Source organism: Micrasema longulum, unplaced genomic scaffold (assembly GCF_059751315.1).
Source record: "Micrasema longulum isolate JH-2025_06_02 unplaced genomic scaffold, ASM5975131v1 h1tg001317l, whole genome shotgun sequence".
NCBI lineage: Eukaryota > Metazoa > Arthropoda > Insecta > Trichoptera > Brachycentridae > Micrasema > Micrasema longulum.
Genome location: NW_028278504.1, coordinates 311,389 through 336,169, shown reverse-complemented (window position 1 = coordinate 336,169; position 24,781 = coordinate 311,389). Strand labels below are relative to the sequence as shown.

At 31.5% G+C, this 24,781-nt stretch overlaps 1 protein-coding gene across 1 annotated transcript in view; it reads right to left on the bottom strand.

Moving 5' to 3' along the window:
• ex (FERM domain containing expanded) overlaps nt 1–24,781 on the bottom strand; it is a 61,741-nt gene that overhangs the window by 14,341 nt on the left and 22,619 nt on the right. Inside the window, exon 2 of the mRNA XM_088235024.1 lies at nt 24,524–24,758. Coding sequence (XP_088091150.1) covers nt 24,524–24,740 — 217 coding nt within the window. The 5' untranslated portion in view covers nt 24,741–24,758. The remainder of the gene's footprint in view (nt 1–24,523; nt 24,759–24,781) is intronic.

The window sequence follows — 24,781 nt, the reverse complement described above, 5'->3', positions numbered from 1 at the left end:
TACTGAGCGACGTCTACAAAGAAACTAATGGGTCAAAACGTAAAACTACTCGTTTGAGAATAGCTTAGTCGCCTTCTGTTTGATGCGCGTATGCGGTTTCTGGACTATTCGTAATTCTATGTTTATGGGATAAAAATTTGATGTTAAAAAATCAAAATGACATAAACAGACTACAAAGACAGCAAAATAAAACATTAAAGTTAGTATATGACCTCCCTTATCTAACAGCAACTAAAGAGCTCTTTGAACGATTAAATGTAACTCAACTGGAACCCATAAAATTTATTCATAAATTAGCCACTGATGATTACATTACAAGTATACAAGAACTAAAACTTGAAAAAAAATGTAGTAAACATGGACACAATACGAGAATATCAGATCAATATCATATACAACCTTCTAGAACGAGACAAGGACAATCGAGACTAATAAACCAGGGGCTGAAATTATACAATAAACTACCAGACAAAACAAAACAAAAGACTCAGACAACCTTTACAAAAATTGTTAAAAATATAATCATTGAATTAATGAATTTAAAAAGCAAAAATATTTTTTTAAATGTATGTAATCCGTAAGGGTTTATAAATAAAATTTCAAATTAAAAAAATGTTACTGCATGGGTAGGTATTTAATTTACGATCTTTCAGCTGTCGTAACGAAGAGTTGAATACACTTATAGCTTATTTAATACTGATTACGAATCAATTAATAATTCATAAACGACCGAATGTTAGTTATGGCGGTTTAGGCTCTACACGGCAGTGTACATTTGTACTTTTTAGCGCTTTTCGAAAATTTTGAACATAGAAAATCCTCAGATTTTATTACGTTATTTATCGGTATCTACATAGACAAAAAATAAATGTACTCGTGTAGTACACGGCTACTGACACCGTCTAGATAGGCAGGGGCAGAGTACCCCGAGGTAGGTGGCTCCGCCCGGCGGAGGCTGAATTCCTGCGCGAGATACAAGACATAAAAAACGAACGAGGTGAATCGAACCACATACTTTAGTTATATTCGGAGGCGGTCCTGCCGCGGGCGGAGCGGGCCACGGCGCATTCCCCGCGCGGGCAAATATCGCTGCTGACTGGTGATGCTGCCTGTTCCCGTTCGGTTCTAATGTATGCAGATAATATATTATACATCTCGACTGTAGGTACCCAACACCCGAACGAATTTTACATCAAATTCTCAATTCAATAAAAAAACTTGGATAGATTATTTAATTTTCGTAGGTACCCTTATTTATTTATTTAAACGCCTTGTAGGCTTTTACGTATTTTACATATATTTATATATTTCATGTTGGTATTTCAAGCACGAATAATAATAAGAATGCATCTTTGCCCAGAATTTTAAATAATTATAACACGTTTTTTGCTGAAATAGATGTATATTTCATCACTTTAAACATATTCAAAGAAAATGCTAGAACCCTAATTAAAAATTGTAATTATAATTTTATCTAACTGTACCTACCTAATATTTTGTTTTTTTGTGCACTTTAATATTGTAATTATTTTCTCTTGTTTGTAAGAAGAAAGAAAGAGGACTAATAGCTCCGTATGGATACGCCGGCGAAAGGATTTTTAAGTTCGATTAAACAAAAAACTTTTTTTGTTTTTTTTTATTATTTCATTATTATTGTAATATTTTATTTATTTTTTACGTGTGGAATGATACGGAGTGGCTATTTCAATGTACGCTTTTTTTCTTTTTTTTTGACATTGTATTTTTTTTTTTTTAAGTTTTATTCATTTTAACAAATAAGTAACATACATAATTGTATTTTTGTTCCCGCAAAGCCGAAGCTTGTTGCTTGGGTTACATTACATTTTTTTAGTGTATAGAAAACTATAATTGGCCTATAATTTAGGTTTATTTGTAAATATTTTTTTTGTAATGGCTGTTGTTTCCTTTTAATAAATAAAAATAAAATAAAGAACAGTCATATATTTTACACAAAAATAGCAAAAAATTGAAATGAAGTAAAAAGAATAAGAAAATAAAAATATATAAAAACTTATCTTACATTTAGTACATACATACATATATTCCAGTTCTCTCAACAGAAGTTCATTTTTTCCTATCGGGTATATATTAAAAGAATCTTAAAATTAGAAGAATGCAGAAAAATAATAATTAAGAATACAGATATAAGTTAATAAAAGGTATACAATATATAACAACATGGTATTATTTAAGTATTTAAATTTGGAGATAATAAATTAATACACTGCCTTTTAAAACTAAAAAGTGTTATATTAAATATATCTATAAAATTTGCGTATTCATTTGCAAACTCATGAATTCTCCTTATAGGCGATTGTGCACTGTAGTTTTTGTAGATACATTTATATAGAAGAGTTTATTAAATCGAGTAATCCGGCCGGGCACTCGCAAGTTAATTATTTTTAACAGTTCGGAACAGTCAAATATTGAATTTAATATTTTAAATAAAAATAACAAATCATTTAATTTTCTTCTAGTTTCTAATGTGTGTAAATTTAAATACTTATTTAAGTATGTTTAGTTAATATGTTCAACTGGAATACCTAATTTTAAATTAACGAAACGTAAAAAATTATTTTAAATTCTTTCGATATTATCTATGCGCATTTTAAAATATGGTGACCATATAACCGAGTTGTATTCAAGTTGGCTACGTACTAAAGCAACATATAAAATTTTCATTACATATACTGAGTCAAAGTCTCTAATCGTTCGCAACAGAAATCCGAGAGTTTTCATGCTTATCCTCATAAATTCTTGCATATTTTTATGATAATCTATTCGGCTACCTGATAAGATCATAATAAATTTTTAAAATTAAACACTTTGTTATGAGATCACTCGAATTTATTTTGAAGCCCTACATATGGGCGGTGGAAAGGAAATGGTTTTTTTTTTCTTTTTTTGAAAATAAATATTTGCGTTCTTAAGATTTACCCAAATATTTAATTTTGGGGCCATTTTCAACGAGTTGTAAATAACTCACTATTAGAAAATGGGAACCAAGTTGGGGTATAGTGGGATTCAAACCACGGACCATTGATCTGTGAGTCCGAGATACTAGCCACAGGATAACAACCCGACTCAGCGACATGTGCAGAAAAGCCGATGAGGAAGTTCAGTAGCTTTTACTTAATTTTTTTATTTGTTAATAGACTACTAAACTAAGCCGAAACATTTAAAAAAAAATTATGTATCATATTATCAGCGCTTTGATTTTTTAAGATTTATGAAATCACTCCGCGTGTGACGTCTCAAGTTCTCTTCCGCTTCTTCTCGGTCAATTCTGCCGATTGGTCTGTTGACGGTAAGTAAACCGGAAATCTTTCACAGCTCTCTTGTCTTGGATACGTATTTTTTTAATTTCTTTATTTTAACGTGTTGTACAAGGTGTTATTTAGATAATTTAATTTTTCGTATTACTCTAAAAAACTGATATAAAAAGTGTTTTTGGTGCATTATTTTTCTTTTTTATTATAACCTATTTGAATACAAACCACTTTATTTTTATGTTTAATTATTCTCAACTTTACTTTGTTATATTTATATTTAGAACATAAGATTTTCATTTTGTTAATTGTTATCTTTTAATTAAAGATGTTTTGTTTTTTTAAAACTTCTTGTTGTTTTTTATATATTGTATTTAATTGTTTAGTTTTAATTATTATACTATATATCATATTATGTATTACATAATGAATTGTTCACCGCTGTGATTATTTATACATATGTAGATAGAAAGATCAGTGCATAGAATTAAAAATAGTCCAGAAACCATACGCACATCAAACAAAAGGCGACTAAACTACTCACAAATGAGTAGGTTTACGTTTTGACCCATTAGTTTTTTTGTAGACGTCGCTCAGTACGCAACTACTGATTTGAATTCAACTATGCCGTGTTTTGTCCTTTTAAAGGGTAGAAATACTGCTAGGGTCTTAAAGAAACAGGATGCAATCACATTTCATGTATAATTAGCAAATGAATGAGTATGTAACAAATGCATTTCTTAAAAATTGAATTATTTTTCCATCTGTCAGATTGTCAAAGAAACAAAATGAACATTTCGTTAATGTTGCCAGGGTAGTAATTTTTTTTACCCTACTTTGCTCATCTAATGAGAGAACTAATGAAAATTAGATCTCGGATTAAACAACTCTATCGTGGATATTTGACCGACATTATATTTAAAACATCAAATATGATATAAAAATATCCGTTTTATGTAAAATAAAATTTGTGTTATATTTTATGTTTAAAGTTCATTAATTCAATTACTCTTATTAAATGACCCTTTACTTATCTACTCTTGTCAATCAATATTTCCGCGTGCGCAATAACATTTTAAAGAAATTAATAGCTGGCTTTTTTTAACCTTACATTTGTGTTATAATTATATTTTTTCCCATCGTGCAACATTACGCGACGGCATCACGAATGCACGCGGCAAAGGTGAGGCATAGTAAGGGAATTATTGGACACAGTTCGGTGTATTTAAATATGATTCTACGCCCCTTCTGGACTATTCTTTAAGAATAGAAATGGATATGTGCTTTCCGAAACTAAAATTATAGTAATGCTCCAAAATAAATAAATGTGGTCTCAGCAAATTTATTTTATAAATAGAATCACGTTATTAATAATACAATATCATAATTGACAGGTAAGATGATTACACTGTCCATAGTACAAGAATATGCCATTCAACTTTTATTTTTGACACCCCTATCAATTTTATAACATTTTGTAGGAAGCAAAATATTTTTTAAAGATAAGTTATTAGGTAAGTATTTTACAAAAACAAATAGGTTTTCCTAAAAATAAATTATTTCTTTGAGAAGGTACATGTTGTATCTCTTAAATTTATTATGAACATATTGCAACAGAGATGGAGAATATTTTGGAATTAAATCTTTACGTAAAAAAAAATAGTCAGTCAGGGAATTGCAATGTAAAAAGTTGTTATTTTTCTAATACAACATATTTACAAAAATAAATGAAAAATCCGCATCATAATCAAACTACAAAAATATTTTATGAAAAAGAATTTTCCTATCACAATTATAATATTGAGGTTTGTAAGGAGTAGTAATGTTACACAACCATACGGATGACAGATCTACGCAAAACTGACCCCCCAGGGCCCCGATTACAATGGGAAGTAAAAATTTATCTTCAATTTTATCTACCAAGTAAAATTAAGTTTTCTGCATAAAAAGCAGAATATGTATACATGTTTTTCTTTTAAACATGTTGAATTAAAGGTAACCGATGAAGACACTTTAAATGTTCTTGGAAATATACTCATTTTCGAAGATATCTCTGTTAACTTCCCATTTTAATCGGGGCCCAGGACCGAGATTATGAACGGCTTCGGTATATACTGAGACGGTATAAACTAATGTCGATATTTATGTATGAAAGTGTGTAAATGTGTGTGAAAATTCAAAGTATCTTCATCGGATACTGGTAATTGAACATGTAAACATATTATATTTTTCATACAAAAAACTTAATTTTACTTCGTAGATAAAATTTCATATAAATTTTAACTTCCCATCAGAATACGTACCCAGGGCCCGTATTACAATGGGAAGTTAACATTAATCTTTAATTTTATCTACAAAGTAAAAATAAGTTTTCTGTATGAAAAATACAATATGCGAACATATTTTTTAAAACATTTTCAATTACAGGTTACCAACAAAGATATTCTAAATTGACATACAAATATACACATTTTCGTACAAAAAACCGTTTTATAATTGACATTTTAATAGTTCGACATTATAAAACTGTTTAAAAAACGTAAAAAAACTAATACGGTTTGGGTAATGCATAAGTTCTTAATAATGTACTAAACAAAAATTATCATCAATGTTTTGAGTATGTCGAAATGTTTGCAGACAGGCTAGATTTCCTCCTGCCTAGTAGGTTAATTCATTCATTCGAATGAATCTCATCCACATGATAAAGGTTTCAGCTCTTTTACTTCGCAAAAGTCAACGGATGGAAGAGTTGAAGAAATGTGGATGTTTGTTAATGTGTCACAGCGTGTAAAGTGGGCACTTAAACCAGCTAATGACAGGTCATAAGCCCTGTAAATGCCTAGACTTCCATATTCCCTTCTCAAAAATGTTTTCTCTCTGTTGCAACAAATTTAGAAAATCATCATGTTTGGTTTCACGTGTTCGTATTAATTTGACATCATTTGACGTTTCATCGATCAAAACGTTATTAGAATGATGAACTTTCAAATTGACGGCTATAGATGTAGGAAGGCTTGCCAGTTGGATTAGTATCTCATAGAATGCCTATGATCCGAATGACCTTAACATGTCCCCAATAATTACTATCTACGTATATATACAATCATTAACAACACGAAGTCTATAATTATTTTCGAAGATTCATTTCATTGATTTTATAATATTTATTTTACAAAATTTATTGCATAAATACGTATGCATATTTAATACCAAGGAATCTATAAAATTAGTGAGTGAAAAAATGAATACGGAGCGTCCTTTCGCCCTCTGATCAGGATAGTCTCCATCTAACACGGCTCAGCCTGTTCTAAGATGGAGATTGTTTTAAAGTATAAGTAGTTCTATTCTAATATAATATATATCGTAAAGACAAACATGTATGACATATTTTAAAATAACAAAAACGTGTAACCTGACTGTGGAGCACAAACTCATAGATCATATCTGCGCCTTTCGATTTTAGGCATATACCTGGTTGGAGGATCTGATCTGTTCGACGAAATACAAGCCCAAGTCAACAAGGCAGCTGCAATTTCTGGTGTTCTTAAATCCACAATATGGAATGATAAAGATATAAGAGTATGATAAGAGTTTACAAAGCATGTTTTAGACCATTAATGACATATGGCATTGAAGCCAGGGCAGACACAGTTAGGACTAAACAAGTATTCAGGACTTCCGAGATGAAGACAGTGAGGAACATATTATATCACGCGAGAGATCGCGTAAGGAACACCAGAATAAGAGTGAAGCTGAGGACATCGTAAGATGGATTAGACAGCGAAGGAGGAAGTGCTTTGGTCATATCCAAAGAATGGCCACCTAGGTTAGCCATTTATACTAATAATTTTGATGAATAAATGTTATGTAGAGCGTAATTTCCTTTTTTTATTTTAATTTTCTTTCTGACAAACAAAACAAAAGAATCTCCCAATAACAAGAGTAAAGTGGGTAATTTCGCATTTAGGAAATAGAGATCCAACGGGAATATCAAGAATACTCCCTGTATATCAGTAGCGAGCGGTGATTTATGTTATAGGTAAGCTACAACAAATGTTCATTCATTTGTACCTACATATAAGTAATAATATATAAGTTATATAAATAATTATAAATGGCTATTTCTTCTGTGGTACTATTTTAATACGACACTTGTACAAAAGTTTATTAAAAAATACCACAATGACATTCAGCAAATACTTCCGTTATGATTGCAATATCAACACTGAGCACTGGCCGATTCCTTTTGAAATGAAAAATGCCAAAAATGGCCGCATCGAACGCCACATGTCGTATGTGATACATAATATGTCAACGGTATCGTATCAAAGAAAAATAGTCATTTAGAAATAATGTGCGAAATACTAGTTTCCAAATAGAGAATTTTCAAATAATATTTGCAATCGCAAGCTAGTTTTAGTACTGAAAAAACGCCACTAGATAAAAAATGTAAAAATATAGTGTACTTTTTTGTATGGAGGAATAAGATGAGGTAATCGGCTAGTTTCATCGTTTACTGAGAACGGGCTGGGCGCTGGGCGCACTTTATAGATGTTTTTTGTAGGAAGATATAAACGGTGGTGGTAATTTATAAAAAAATATTATTATTTAATTAGTTTTCCCATAAACATAGTTACTATAAAACATTATTATAGAAAGTCAAATATAATAACGAGCTGTGCCTAATCGCTTATATTTACTATTTCTTTTTGATTGTTCACAGAAATTATCTACATTTCTAAGTGATTTTTTTGAAAAGCGGCGGTATTTAATTAGGAGTCAGGATAATTTAATGCCATTTAATAAATGATAGAAATAAATCGTTACAAATCGGGACAATACGAAACGCAGAGAAAACGTAAGGAGAAAGTCATTTAAAATTCAAGGCATTGGTAATAATGGATAGTGGTACATTGGCGTGTAAAATGTTTCCCGTGTGTTTACCTTTAGTACTAACTAAATGCTTTCATAGTATACCACGTATATTCGGGGTATACGTTCAAGGCGCACGTGAGTCGATATTCGTGAATATCGACTCGCTATTTTTTATCGAAACTCAACCGGGAGCGTCAAAACACATTACCGCATTCCTTACTTGCGCCTTGAACAGACCCCGTAAATGGGTAAGTACAGTACTCCAATTATCCGGATTAATGAGTGCCAGACGTTATCGGGATATGCAAAAAGACAGAGTATGCTAAATTTAATCTATTAAATAAATTTACTTTATTAAGATCACTTTCTAAAGTAATTTTCACTCATTTAAAACACATCTCTCTTTCGTTTAGAAGCAATATAGTTAGGCATGTATACCACAGCACAATTATGACAATGGGTCATTCGAATGCATTCGATTACTAAATTCATTCAAATGAAAGTCTTAATGATCCTTGGGGAGGAGGTAGCTACAATATATTTTCAAATGATTCATTAGATTATTTCATTCGATTAGTAAATTAATTTTTGCGTATCTTTTATTTTTCATCTTTATTATTAATTAATACTTAATTAATTAACTTAATTTTTCTTTTTCTAATAATGATCCGGATATTTGGCAACCCGGATGACTGCAGTTCGGATAAACAGAGTTCTACTGTACAGTAGAGAAGTACTTCTATTTGTTTAAATTTCTGTATTTAATAACAACTCACCATCACTCGAACAATCGCGTTATTACGAAAGCTCATTTTAATTATATTTATAATTTTTTAATACTCAATAAAAATATTTTTTTGTTTATAAATTTTTTTAATAAAAAAATTTATAAACAAAAAAAAACATTAATAAAAATGTTTTTTTTGTTTATAAATTTTATGTAAAAATGTAACTTGATTCTCATTTTGTGTCATTTACTTATTTAAGGTTTATGTAATTTTTTTGGCTTGTTTTATGTAATATTTTTTTGCTCCCATTCAACTTTTGTAAATATTGTATGTTTCTAGCTAGTATTACCAATAATAGTAAGATAAGTAAACCAGAGTGAGTAGTTCTGCGTCAGCTTCAAAAACACATTTAATGTTAATGAATTTCTAAAAAAATGTAAATGAAAGTAGGGGGTCTACGCAAAACAGAAAAAATCGTCAAGGGGTCTACGATACATAAAAGTTTGGGGACCTCTGCTACATACGAACAAAAATACATTCTTAACAATGAAAACGCACTGTATTTAGTAACTCAACGACATTGATTGTGGAAAGAAATGGCATATTCAAGTACTTTTACTGTCAATTGTTTTTGGGCGGGAACCGATTCCACATTAAATAATATCAAAAATAAAAATGTAATATTATAACATAAACATACATTAATTTCAATAAACATCTGGACAAAACGCTTAAAAGTATATAAATTATACAATATCTCGCAGCAGTCGCCTGCAAAATGGACGAAGAATTACTCTCCTGTAATATCACGATTTAGGACATTGTCCCATATAGCTCCAAGCTACAGAAATATTGATTATAATTATACTGAAAATTAAAATTTGAAGTATTTATTTCGTTTTGGTAAAAAATAATATTTTGTCATCACATGACACGGATTATTCAAACGATTTAGAAAACCGGGTCGTGGTCCCGTCCGAGGTTCGTCATTATTCCACTACTTGACTCCCATTATTCCGGTACACGTTATTAATGACTTTTAGAAAATGGTCTGAAATCATAAAACATGAAACTCAAATATTTATTTTAATTTTTAAAAAGTACGGGTACGTTTTAAGTTTTTTCTGAAACACCACTTCACTCTAGTTTCGCGTTTCTGCTGGGAGAGCATTCCATGCCATAGGGCGTGCGACCCCAAATGCATGTTCACCAAATTAGTTTATAAGAGCGTATTTATTGACTAAATATCTACACTATACTATGAAGAGTGGAGGGGGTAAAGTGGGAAGGGAAGGGGGAGGAAAAAGTTAAATATTCAGGAAGTGACTTTTCATACGTGATTTGAATGTAAATAAAGAAGGGGCGTCTCTGACATTAGTGTGTAGGTTATTCCATAGTTGAACAGCTACTGCTGAGAAAAAGGAAGCAAAAAATTAGAGCGGTGAATGGGTATTGAAAGGGTTCTCTCGTTACTAGAGCGAAAAGTTAGCCCATGCTGTGATAGAGGTTGGAAAAGCTCTCTCAGATAAACAGGCGAAGTGGGATTATTTAAAATATTGTGAAGAAATTATAGAATGTGAATGTTTCTTCTATGCCTGATACTGAGCCAGTGTAGTTGCGGGCGATATTTGGTTATGTGGTCGATTTTGCAAAGATTATAGATAAAACGTATACAAACATTCTGCAATCGTTCCTGCAAATTCAGAATAAGCATCTGGATAACGTACATCTGCATAATCAAGGATTGGAAGAAGTAAGCTCTGGACTAATGTTTGCTTAACATTAATTGGCAAGAAATTCTGCAATCTTTTAATTGAGTGCAAGCTTCTATAAAGTAAAGTTTGCAAATAATTATTGTTATTGTTTAAATTATGCAACCCACCGACTGGAGGCATAACAATAACTTTCGCTGATGACACGGTACTAATATTCGACTCCGAATCTTGGATGAAAGCAAAACAAAAATGTGAAAAAGGTATCTGATGCATAAAATATTGGTTAGACAATAATTTACTCACCTTAAATATTAAAAAAAAAAAAACAAATTCATCTGCTTCAGTATCACAAAAAAAAACAGAACCTGAAAATGTTTTACTCAAGATCCATTCGTGCATACCAAATACTTTGTGCAAATGTGAAAATTGAGAACAAGTAAATTGAATAAAATACTTAGGGGTCAAAATAGATTCTAAACTAAGCTGGCAAGATCAAATTATAGAAATATCAAAGCAAATACGGAAATCAGCATACATTTATAAAAGCCTAAGAAATATCTTGAATACTCAACTTATGAGACAAATTTACTTTTCTTTTCGCCAAAGCAAACTATCATATTGCACTTTAGCTTGGGGGGGTTGCTATCGTTCAATCCTTGAACCAGTGAAAATAGCATAAAAATGGATCATGAAGATCATTCTCAAAAAACCCTTGAGGTATCCAACGGAAGATCTATTCGCTGATTTTTTAATTTGGATGTAAGACAATTGTTTGTCAGATGCCTACTACTTAAATTTTATGATAATTTAAGTGAGGTCAAAAGAACCCAACAAAATATAAACCCTCGTTCAGCAACACAAATTAACTGTATAGTATCAACCGCCTTTGGTAAAAAGAAATATAATGTAATTGCTCCAAATATATATAATGATTCAATGCCAAATATATAAGACTCAAAATGTAAAACAAATTTTATAATAAAAATAATTGCACATATAAATAGTGTAGGGAGAGATTTTTTGAAAAATATATGTAGATTAATAAACATAGTACTTTATATAATTGGTACACATATTATTTATAATTTTATGTATTTCATTACTTTATATTTGTTTTTTAATACATATTATATTATTTATGCCTAAGTAACTTATATTCTTGGCACATATAATATATACTTTATATTTGTATAATAACGATTAATTTCTTACATTAATTAAAATTAACTTAATCAAAATTATTTAGGTAGTATTTTTTTGTTTTTGTTATATTAGTATAGAACTACTTATGCTTTAAAAGATAAAAAATCTCCATCTTAGAACAGGCTGAGCAATGTTAGATGGACACTATCCTAAACAGAGAACACTCCGTTTTTATTTTCTATTCACTAGTTTTATATGTATTCCCTGTTATTGAATATATTAACTTATTTTATGCAATAAATTTAATCTATTACATATAATAACTTCGTTATTACTTGTACTGCGTACTCTCTCACATAAAATACAATGTAATTTTAATGCCATTTGCGTGAAAATAACCTCAAATTGATTCATATTATGTCGTATATCTAGAGTTTATACTTATTTAACTTATATTTATTTATTTATTTATATTTGGATAATTTATGCAGCGCCGTTTTTGTGAACATCACCTCAAGGGCGCTGTACAATAAATAAATATCCCAGCACGTCTTGCAGCTACAGAGCGCATGGACGGTTAGGATTCTTGTTTCTCGTCTCCAGTTATGATATATAGGAGCTAGATTACACGTCTTGCAGCTACAGAGCGCATGGACAATAAGAAATCTAGCCCCTATTTACATTTCTATTTTTTTATTTGGCAATGGAGTTTAGAGTTTTAGTGATATTTAAAAAAATGAAATAAAAAACAAATTTATAATAATAGAAGTTAGATAACAACAAGTCTTGCAGCTACTGAGCGCATGGACGGTTGGAATTCTAAACCTCATTTACCAAATATGGATATTTGATAGTTGATAGATATAGATTACTAATCGTCTTGCAGCTACAAAGTGCATGGACGAGTGAAATTCTGGCAACAAATTATCAATAAATTTACAAAAACAAACATTGAGCATAATAGTAAATTTGTAAAGTGTTCGTGCTAAAAATTAAACAATAAAAAACTTAATATAATGTAGTTATAAAATGTATGCATGTTGTATGTAGTTGAATACATAGGTAAATACCATTGAAGTGGAGAAATAAATACGTCCCTTAAAAAAACATGGTGTTTGTGAAGGCACGTAATATAAAGGGCACAGGATACGAGTATAAAGAATGGACGCCAATTTTGATGCGTTTTAAACGAAAAATGGCGTCTGACGGCAATTCACATGATCTAAATTTCTGTTGAACAAAATTTGACATTACGAGGATATGCGGTAGTTAAAAATTTTAACGAATAGATATTTAAACATTGTATTTCTGCCACTCTCTCGCAGATGGCTCCCCGATACAGTCCAAAAAAGACAAAAGCGCGACGGACTCTGAAATCGACAAATTCGACGTTTTGCTGTCCCGTTTCCGCACCTCAAAACTGATCGATTTTTTAATTTTAATTTTTTAAGATTTTCAGGATGAAATTTTCTTTATCGGTAGCTTTTCCGTTTTTCAAAATTATTTATTTGAAGATGGCAAATAAAACTGGGTGTTATTTTGGGTTTTTAGATGGTTCTAGCTCCCATAAGAAACAATTTATAAAAAAATTAAAACGACGGAGACACGCCAATGGTAAATATCTGTAGTGTAAAAAATCATTGTTCTAGTGCATCCAGGGAGAAAATACAGGACTACGTTTGTATGAAGAAAAGTAAGACCGCGATTCCTCTGCTGTACTTCCCCAAGAAACCTGGGGTGGTATTCTGAGCGCAAATGCGCGCGTAGAAAACGCATTTTAACTCGTATTTATGTAATAAACACGCGCCAACAGAGCGGTCCCTTTACGCGCAATTCGGTTCAGAATACCAGCCCTGGACAAGAAAAAAAATGCATACAGGGGGATAAAGGATGGATGTCAGTATAATACAGTCAGGAAATAAAACGATATTTTAAACCATTTTATGTTATATAAAGTAGAGGCTATTTACATTAAGCAGTAGCTCAATCAGAAATAACTATCGACGTGCTTAAAAACATGCTAAGCTTTTGAGCGATCACAATGAGCATGTTTAAGTTATCGCAGTAAAAAGTCAACGCGTGTGTAATCTCTAAGTCAACGCTCGAGTCGGTTTGTTTTTTGTTTTCCTCGTAAATAGATACAGTTCACTGGCGAAAAATCGGCGTTTACTATAAAAAATAATACAATATATTGCATTTGCAAAATAGTAAGGAGTATCTAATATAAAAAAGTGAAATTTAAATTACAATTTCCATGGCGACTGCTTTTCATGACATTTGGCTCGCCAACCGCCGGCTAAATGCAATAAATAGCGTGATAAATAATAAATAAAAATAACAGTTTTGGAATATTTTCCATATTTACACCGGCGACATTCAAATATGTGATTGCGCAGCAGGATTATACGTAGCGAAAAGTAAATATTTTGACTTTTAATATTAGGTGTTCACGGATGTTCCATAGTGATCGCGAATACGATAAACAATCATGGTGAGAAATTGTTATCACGTCGCTTATTAGCACGTCGATAGTTATTTGTGATTGAGCTACTGATCATCTTACCGTCATGTAACAAAAATCATCAAGATACACTGCGATTTGTGTACCAATGCAGTGCCCTATGCACCATTCGGTGCGGAAAGAAAATGATGATGATGAAGAAAAATGAAATACTTTAAATAATAATAACTCGGTTATAAGCTTAGACTATACCCTGTCTGCGTAAACTATAAGTGCGTAAGCACTACAATTAATGATATGAATCATAATGACGTCACAAGATCTTCTAAATCAACCAATGATAGAGCGTTGTGATAAATTTCCGGTTTCCGCGAAGCCAACCCACCAATCAGGACAACTACTCACCGAAGAGAACCAGAAACGTCACGTACGGAGAAATAAAAAAATTGGAAAAATCGTAGCGATGATAGTACTATATTTTTTTTAAAATTCAACTAAGTTTGAATAGTATGCCCATAACGACGTAATATTGAACAGTAATCACCTAACTACATATGTATTCTTGATTATTAGCGATAATCCAATTCCTATAATTATGGAGAAAAAAAAAATATTTTTTAATATTAGATTTGATTTCCGCAATGAGACACAAAAAAACTGTCTCCTGAAAAGTAAGGAATTTTGACTTGCGTGGTGTTTCTCCCCACCCATAGATATATATTAGTTATACCTTATAAATTAAATATATCAACATTGTTGTTTTTTGTCAACCCTTCTAAGAATTGAACCTAGGAACTCAAGCATTAGAACAAACCACTATGAGGCGGATTTTTCTTAACTTGATTTTTATTCAGAATACTTTCCCGGGAGCAGCCATCGAGTTGCAATTGAACTTCCTAATTGCACGGAATCAAAAACCAACGGAATCGCATCAAAATGTCTGACTGCAGACAAAAATAGCCCATTTGTTATCATTTATCACAAATATGTGTTTATTCATTTTGCACGCCGACCGCTCACGTGTTCGGGCCCCCGGGGGGCGAGAGGCCGGGGCGCGGGGCGCCGCGGAATGCGGCCCTGCCCGCGCATTCCTCCGCCCCCCGCCGCCCGGCGCCCCCCGCGCCGCGGGCCGGCTACCAGTATTACGAACAGCGACCGGCATGGCATGGCACGGCGGAGGGAACACCGTAAACGAGTTTGCCCGATCCTACTCTTGTAGGGGCGACTCGGTATTATTATTTTTAGCCAAATTCGTAACAGGTTAGGTACATCACTAATTTTGAGGCTTGGATCTATAAGGGCCAATGTCGTAAATGGCATTTTTGTATTGTACATACGTAAAAAAAACATTCTTAAATCAAGGATGAAATTATTATTCTTTAATCTTAAAATAGGGTACATATAATTTAATTTATTAAAGTAAATTAAATTTTCTTAACTAATTATTTCTTTTGCTGTAATTCAAAAAGTATTTCAATTAAATTTAGAACATTTTACTTAAATTTAATATGAAAGTTTTTTAAATCAATATAATTTACCTTAAAATGTGTTTGTTTTAGTTTTGCGAAAGCGCCACCACTAAATAATCAGCCAATACATGATTAGATCAATGAAAAAGTATATTTATAAACTACTACTACTACCATCACGCCATTTCCCCGTAGGGGTAGGCAGAGAGAATGGACCGCCACACACGTCTATCCTGGCATACAATCCTAGCCTCTTCCACATTCATACATCTTGTCATACATGCCCTTCGGTTCTGTCTGCTTTTCACATGACCAGACTTAAGATTTTGGTTTTTCTGATCATGCCACGTTTTCCTTGGTCGTCCTCGTCTAACGTTGCCGTTCATTTTCGCCATATATACTTGTTTTACCATTCTTTCGCCGTCCATTCGTTCTACGTGACCAAACCATCTCAGAGACCCTTTCTTAATCTTATCAATTACACTTGTCTCAGATTTACACTCTCGCCTGATTTCATCATTCGTAACCCTGTCATACATTGATTTCCCACACATTCGTAAAAGAGATCGCATTTCAACCGCGTTCACTCGGCTTTCATCCTTCCTCTGCCAGTTCCATGTTTCACTTCCAAACATAAGTGTTGGGACTAAAACTCTATATCTATATTTATAAACAATTGTTTTTAATAAATAAACATTAAATACGAGTATATGTTTATATGTTTTTACTATAAGGAATCGCAAATTCATGTAACAAAAATGATCAAGATACACTGCAATTTGTGTACCAATGCAGTGCCCTATGCACCATTAGGTGCGGATAGGGAATGATGATGGTGGGAAAGGTTAAAGTACATAATAAAAAGTGTCGTTTTAAAGTTTCGCGTCATGGCCCGGAAAAAACCTTGTATATTAGTAAAAATCTTTTAACCTTTCGTGGGGGAAGCGGGATGTTTAAAAATGTGTATGATTTCCGACATGAGGATGACGCAACGTTCGACTTCATTGAAATTTCCTGTTGACATTAGGTAGATAGGTATTACTACGCATAATGCTGATGGTAGTTTTAAAATATGTATTTGGATAGTGATTCAATTATTTAAAATGATAACTGTAGTGATAACGTGCAACTTGTATACGAAATTGGATACAATAAATGTTTTCTTGCGCGCGGTAAAAATTGGAGCATTAAATTACGTGGCAAAGTTTCCGGAAAATGTACGAAAAAAATAATAAAAAGCATTTTAATCAATTTAAATAAATTTAACTAGAAAAGTGGCGACATTATCGAGTCTTTTTTTTTTTAATCAAAAAATTTGTACCAAAAACGAAAAAAATCTAATGTATGAAGCCTATGTAAAAACTAAAATATGCCATAATATGCAACTACTATGGGGAACATGAAATTAAAGTGACATAAACTGGCTACAAAGACAGCAAAATTAAATATTGAAGTTAGTATATGACCTCCCCTATCTAACAGCAACTAAAGAACTCTATAAACAAACTAAGCAATCAAATTTAACTGAACTCTTTAAACTAGAATCCTTAAAATTTATTTATAAATTAGCAACTGATGTAATTGATAACGAAGAACTAAAACTTGAAAAAAATTGTAGTAAACATGGACACATACGAGAATATCAGAAAAATATCATACACAAACTTCTAAAACGAGACAAGGACAGTCGAGACTAATAAACTAGGGACTGAAATTATACAATAAACTACCAGACAACCTTTACAAAAGAGGTTAAAAATATTATCATTAACAGTAGAATATGAATTTTAAAAGTAAACATATTTTGTTAAATGTATGTAACCTGTAAGGGATTATCAAATTTATAATTTAAAAAAAAAAAAGGAATACTTTGATCGACGTGACTGGTTCATGTGAATCAACCAATAATATGAGAGTTATGGAAGATTTCCGGTTTGCTTGCCGTGAATGGACCAATGGGCCGAACTGATCGAGAATAAGCGGAAGAGAACCTCTTACGTCACACGCGGAGTTATTTCACAAATACGAAACTTAAAAAAATCGTAGCGCTGATAATACAATACATAAAAATTGTCTAAGTTTAATAGTCTATTAACAAATAATAAAAAAAAACACTAAACTTCCTCAGTACAGCTTGGAAATTATGTAATTAAAAGAAGGAATTGAGATTCTAAAATAAAATGTAAAAGCAAAGGGTTTAGTTTTGATAGATACCTATGTACTTCGAAATACCGGGGCCGCGATTACAATAAAGAGTTAAAAACGTCATATCTTCACCTAATAGTTGAAGATAAATTCTCCCCACCCCCCACCCTCAAGTTTTTATGGAAGTACATCGGTTTATACCGACGGGTCTAGTACCCCACGATATATCTACTCATTAAAAGTGTCAAAAATGTTGTTCCATCGAGCAGTTTTTGCTTTAATTACAATTAATTTAATTTTTTAATCTTTCTGAGGTGGTCAGTTTTTTCTTAAAAAGCCTATTTAAAATACGAGAGAGAAATAATTTCATTTTGAATTAGATAAAATTCTGACGTAACTGTCAGTTTAGAATCCGAACGGCTAGATGCTACCCTATTAACATATGGTAGGATCTAGCCGTAAAAACGTTGCCACTATAAAAAAATAATTTAGTTATTATACTTTTTCCATCTGTTTTACTATCTTCCTGAGTGTACGTATCAACGTGTCAAAAGATCCGGCTTTATAATACCTCTATAGATAAATGCATATCAATAACATACATTACAATATTCGTATTAGGAATTCACTGAGGTAAACATCGTCAAAAAATAACCTATGTATATAATTCACAAAATCAAATTTAACAAAAAAAATAATATTTGTAAAGAAATTGTTAAAAATGATTATATATGTAAATAAGAAAAAACTGTAAGATTCGTACCTCGTGAATGAAATTTACTGTGTGCAAATAATGGACATATAATTATTTCATCAAATTATAAAATGTGCCGATTAATTGAGAAAAACAGGCGTGACAAGATTTTATGCAACAGGTCGGAGATTACCATAAGACATTATGGAAGCCGCAATGTGGATACCATTGATAATCGAGAATCATGGTGAGATCTAATATGAATTTATTTATCCTGCTTCCGATCTACATTTTAAAATTATGGTCAATATTGGTATAATTGGATTTATGTCTAGGTCAATTCCATATGTAAATTATATCCGATTAATTCGATACAACACTTTCTTTGACAGTAAATATGTTTAGTAGGAATATTGATAATTATTATGCAGTGATAATAATGTATTATTCATCATTCCCTTTCCGCACCTAATGGTGCATAGGACACTGCATTGGTACGCCAATCGCAGCGTATCTTGATCATTTGTGTTAAATGAAGGTAAGATGATCAGTCTTAGGCTTCAGGTACCAGTCCAGGGACTAAGAAATATTTAGGTAGGAAAACGCCCTTTGAAATAAATATTTCAGATCAACCATGTGGGGAATCGAACCCGAGACCTCTTGCACGGTAGGCAAACGCGCTGACCATTACACTACGAGGCTAACATATGTATTAAAACTAACGTAAAAAGTATATTATCTCTTTATATATCTGGTAATAAATTTCTTTGGATTTTGTGTAGTTAGCCAACTAGGTACAGCCTATTTTAAGGTATTGTATAATATATCTCAATACATATATTCAGAAGTTCCATGTTACATGGAAATATCACGTTTTTTAACATTTTAAAAGAAATAAAGGTCCACAAAATACTGTCCAGTAAAAAAAAAATTTTTTGCCAACCATTAGTAGCATAAAAAGTATTTTTAATTTGTAATTTTAAATTCCCGCAAAAACAGTCATTCCATTGGCCGCGCCTCTAAAACGCCACGATTCATGTTTATTTGTTCCTGACAATTCAAATTTGTTTAGAAGATTGTCACGAATCTTGACATCACAACTACCAAGGCCAAACATGTCACGTTTTTCTAGCAACGTATTTTTTTAAAAGTTCTTTTTAAAATTAATGTATGAAAATATTTCTCCACGATATCCATATTGATTTCGAAAATACAATTCATTTTTCTACATACAGTTTTTATATTTTTATCGGTATTCGTAGTATGTGATATTTCCCGATTCTCAAAGCACCCTCTAAATACCCAACCGCAATTCCTCTTTCTTCTCTAACTCATATAGTGTCCATGCGGCTCGACAGTGGAATCATATCGTATCCACTATCAAAGATGTTACTACAGTATCTCTGTTTAAATCACGTCTGAAGAAACATTTCCTTTCTCCTCCTTTCCTCTTTCTTCCCTTTTCCAATTAAGTAATAGTATCGATTTAAGGTAAAAAAAAATTCTTCAGATTTTTAAAATTTATTTTCTACTGAATATGTTTTGTAATTTGAATTATATAAAAAAACATTAATTTTACTATTGGTTAGAAGAAATCGCCAATTGGCAATAAGCACGCCAATGTACAGCTTACATTATGTACTAAAAGTTAAATAAATAAATACAAGTACATAGTTGTATGTTTTAATTTATTTTATTTACTACGTAAAAATTTTGTAGTTTATATTAAACAGGTGATAAGCCTAAACAACGGTTTTTTGGATTTTATTTAATTTTGTGTTTTTATTAAATTTTCTTTATTTTATATGTAGCATGAATACAAGGTACGCAAATCTCCCAAAATACCAAACTAATAAACTTCAATCTGTTTTCAATGCAACAGCAAGGCTTATTACGGGAGTGAAAAATATTTTTACATCTTACATCTTCGAGATTTGCACCGGTCAAAAAGCCCAGAGAGAATAAAATACAAGCTTTGCTGGACAGTATTCAAATTCCTTTGTATATATTATATTTTGTATATATTTTTTTTTTTTGCACCACAACAGGCCAGAAAGCCCAATTACAGTGGTGAATTACATCACAGAACACCCAGGCTTGAGAAAAATCACATTTAATTTTTGTGTTCTCACCGGGAATCGAACCCGGAACCTTCAGTTTGTGAGTCAAGCGTCTTGACCACTACACCACGGAGGCCGCCATGGCTCCAAGATAACTATCGGACCTTTGTATTAGGGAAAATACACGTCTAAGAAATCTAGTATTAGGTCAGCGTTTGATTCAGGATGATGAAAACTTGTCGAAATTCGGCGCTCTCTAGATTCTAGATTCAGATATCGTGCTTTTGCCGTTGCCGGTCCATTACAATGGGAAGTTGACATTATCTTAAATTTTATCTACAAAGTAAAATTAAGTTTTCTGCATGAAAAACAGAATAATATGCATACGTTTAAAAATGTTCAATTATAGGTTACCGATGAAGATACTTTAAATGTTCATGCAAATATACTAATTTTCGTACACAAATATCGATTAGGAAATATAATTTGTCACTTTAGCTTCGAATGTAAGTTTAAGTAAACAATTGTAAAGCGCCCCTGAAGTGATTTAAAAATAAATAAAAAACGCTATTAATATTATAAAGTACATAAGATTTATTTTTTCAGCAATTACAATCAAATAGATTAATTTTCACGATAATTTATTATTCGTTTGATTATTCAAAAAAGCAATGTTTCCCGATTACTTAAAAAATATTTTTTGTATGCATATTTGTTATTCATAAATAAATATTTGGAATTTCAAATAAAACAATGGTCAAAGAACGTCTGCAATTGGTGCTGTGTAATCTATCAAAAACATACCAAGTTTGCGTAATGTAACACAAAGTTATAAAACAATTTATTAAATCAATATAAACGCATTTCTTTTCACTGAGTCATAGCAACTAAATACTTATAATAACATTTACTGGCAAGCATATGTTTAAATGTATTTTTTATGCGATTGATCGTCCATAAATATGTTGCAACTTATCGTGACATTTAAATAGAACATAATATGAAATGGCCGTGTTATTCTATCGATTTTCTTTTCCTGGGAACTGAGTATTATATAAGTAATTAGAAAAACATTTCACTTCCGTCGTATACTGCATTGTTTTGATTATATGGCAACATCATTAATATCACAACAAACCAATAGCGTCGTTTATTGCTTCACAAGTGCATTTTTAGAAGCCGGAAAAAGTAATACAAGGTTACATTTCTGCGTTAATTGTACTTCATACAACTTACATGATGTCATTTAGACACATAAGAATTTGTTTTAATTGATACGCTATTACTGTTGATAATCTACGATAATTTGATAATCTGTCTTCAAGAATCATCATTTTGTATGTTATTTATTTATTTTTTTATTTATAAATTTATTGCAAAAAAAATAATATACATATTTAATAACAGAGAATCTATATAAAACCAATTAATGTAAAATGAAAACGGAGTGTTCTCTGTTTATGATAGTCTCCATCTAACATGGCACAGCCTGTTCTAAGATGGAGATTTTTTATATTTAGAGCGTAAGTAGTACTATACTAAAAAAAACAATAACATAAAAAAGGAAAACTAAAACTACTTAATCATAAATGCCTAGCTAATCAAATGTAAGAAATTAAAAATCATTATTATACAAATAAAAAGTATATATATGTGCCAAGAATAAATGTAACTTAAACATAAATAATATAGTAAAATATATAATAAAACAAATATAAAGCAATGATATACATAAAAATAAAAATAATATGTGTACCAATTATATAACGTACTACGTTTATTGATTTACATATATTTTCCAAAAAAATCTCTCGCTACACATCTTTACTCATCAACATATTTTTTAATTTTTTATTTATTTATTTACAATTTTAAAAAACCCGTTAGGGTTACATTAGTTACATTGCAACAGAGATGAAGAACATTTTAGAGAAGATAATATAGAAGTCTAGGCATCTACAGGGCTAATGATCTGTCGTTGGCTAGTTTATGTGGTCACTTTACAAACTGTGTAACATTCACCATTCTGCTCATATTTGAACATCTATATTCCTTCAACTATTTCATCTGTTGATGTTTGTGAAGTTAAATAGCTGAAACATTTATTTATGCGGGTAAGATTCATCTAATTGAATTAATTCGCCTACATACTAGGCAACGCCTGAAAATCTTATTTTTTTAATTTCTATACTTCTTCTTCGTGGACAAGGTGGGTTTATCAACAATATGTTAAATTTGTCCAAATTTTTGTTGATTAGGACTGGTGGGTATAATGGTGAATGTTACATAGTGTGTAAAGTGGCCACATAAACCAGCCAATGACAGGTCATAAGCCCTGTAGATGCCTAGACTTCTATGTTACCTTCTCTTAAGTGTTCTTCATCTCTGTTGTAATTTGTTATTATTTACTCATCTTCTTTTTATTTTCTTTTATTGTAATCTTTAATTCTCCTGATAATCTACTTTTCTGAATTTAGATTGTTGGCGTTTAGATCGTAGAGTTGCTTTTTCATGTTTTAATTTAAAATTTTGTAATTTTATAATTTTTAAGATTAAACATTCATTATATTCTACCTAATGAAGTTCCTAGGAATATTTCCTTGCAATTTTATATTAGTACTTATATTCATTTTATTTATTTTTCGTTTTGTTAGTGAATTATACGCAGGTACTATTTTTTGCCAATAAATGCCGTATTTCGGCACAACTAAACAGTATTTATATAAAAAAAACTTAAATAAGTTTCATTAGGATGATCAGTTATTTAGAAACGAAAGTTATTTTTTAAGATTCGGGATTTCGTTTTTTAACCTAATGCATTCAGTTTTAACACCCATTAAAATTTTTATTTTACCGAATTTAAACTTAGATATATGAACACAGTGGAAACATTGACCGTAAGCATTTTTTGCTTATGGACACCAGTGAAAACATTTACTTAACCTTGTTCAAGATTAAGTATGAATTTATTAATTGTGAAAGCTTTTATCTGAAATTTTTCTTTTTATATAACTATTAATTGCTTAAACTTTGACCTAAAACGTTTCTTGCTTTAAATATTCAGCGATATTGTGTTGTGAGAGGACGAAAAACAAATTACACCTTTACGAAATTCAATAAAATTTATCCATAAATTAGCCACTAATGTAATTGTAGACGAAGAACTAAAACTAGTAAAAAATTGTAGTCAACATGGACATAATACGAGAATATCAGACAAATACCATATACAACTTTCTAAAACAAGACAAGGACAATCAAGACTAATGAACCAGGGACTGAAATTATATAATAAACTACCAGACAAAACTAAACAAAAGACTCAGACAAACTTTTCAAAAGATGTAAAAAATATTATTTTGAACAACAGAGTATAAATGAAAAATGTATATATTATTTTATGTAATATTAATGTAATAATCCGTAAGGGTTTATAAATAAATTTTCAAATAAAAAAAATTTAAAAAAATTGGCCTGAAGTTGTTCCTCTTCACACACACACTATACCTAAACATTTTCCGCCTTCAGACACATATTTAAAAAAATTACCTGAAACTTTTCCTTCTTCCGAATACATTATACAAATCACGATTTGAAACTTTTCATTTTTACGTATTGATTGTGAAAATATTGAAACTTATCTTGCCAATACACATAAGGTAAAAATATTCCATTGATTTTTTCTACGTTTGGACACATTATGAAAACATTGACGTAAAACTTTTCCTCGGGGACTAATTGTGAAAGCAATAAAACAAAGACCTTTTGAAACTTTTCTTGCTTTTTTTGTGACTTGAAAAATCAATGCAACATAGACCTGAAACAAAACTCGCTTTTTGGTGACTTGTGAAATCAATAAAACGTGGAACTGAAACTTTTCTTGCTTTTTGTGAAAACAATAAAAAACAAGGACCTGAAACGTTTATTGCTTTTTGCGACTTACCACAGAGTACGGCTATCCCGAAGATGTCCGTGTCCGTGACGCCGTGGTGATGGAGGTGCGCCACGGCGTGGTGGCGCAGGTCGCGCACGCGCGCCTTGGCGTCCAGCAGTAGCACGAGCGGCGCGGCGGCGGGCGGCGCGCGCAGCGACACGAAGCGCGCCGCGCCCGCCAGCCGCGCGCTCGGGGCGGGCGGGGGCACGCCGCACAGCGCGCGCATGCCACCTCATAGCACCACCTGCAACAGCAGCGTCATGTTAC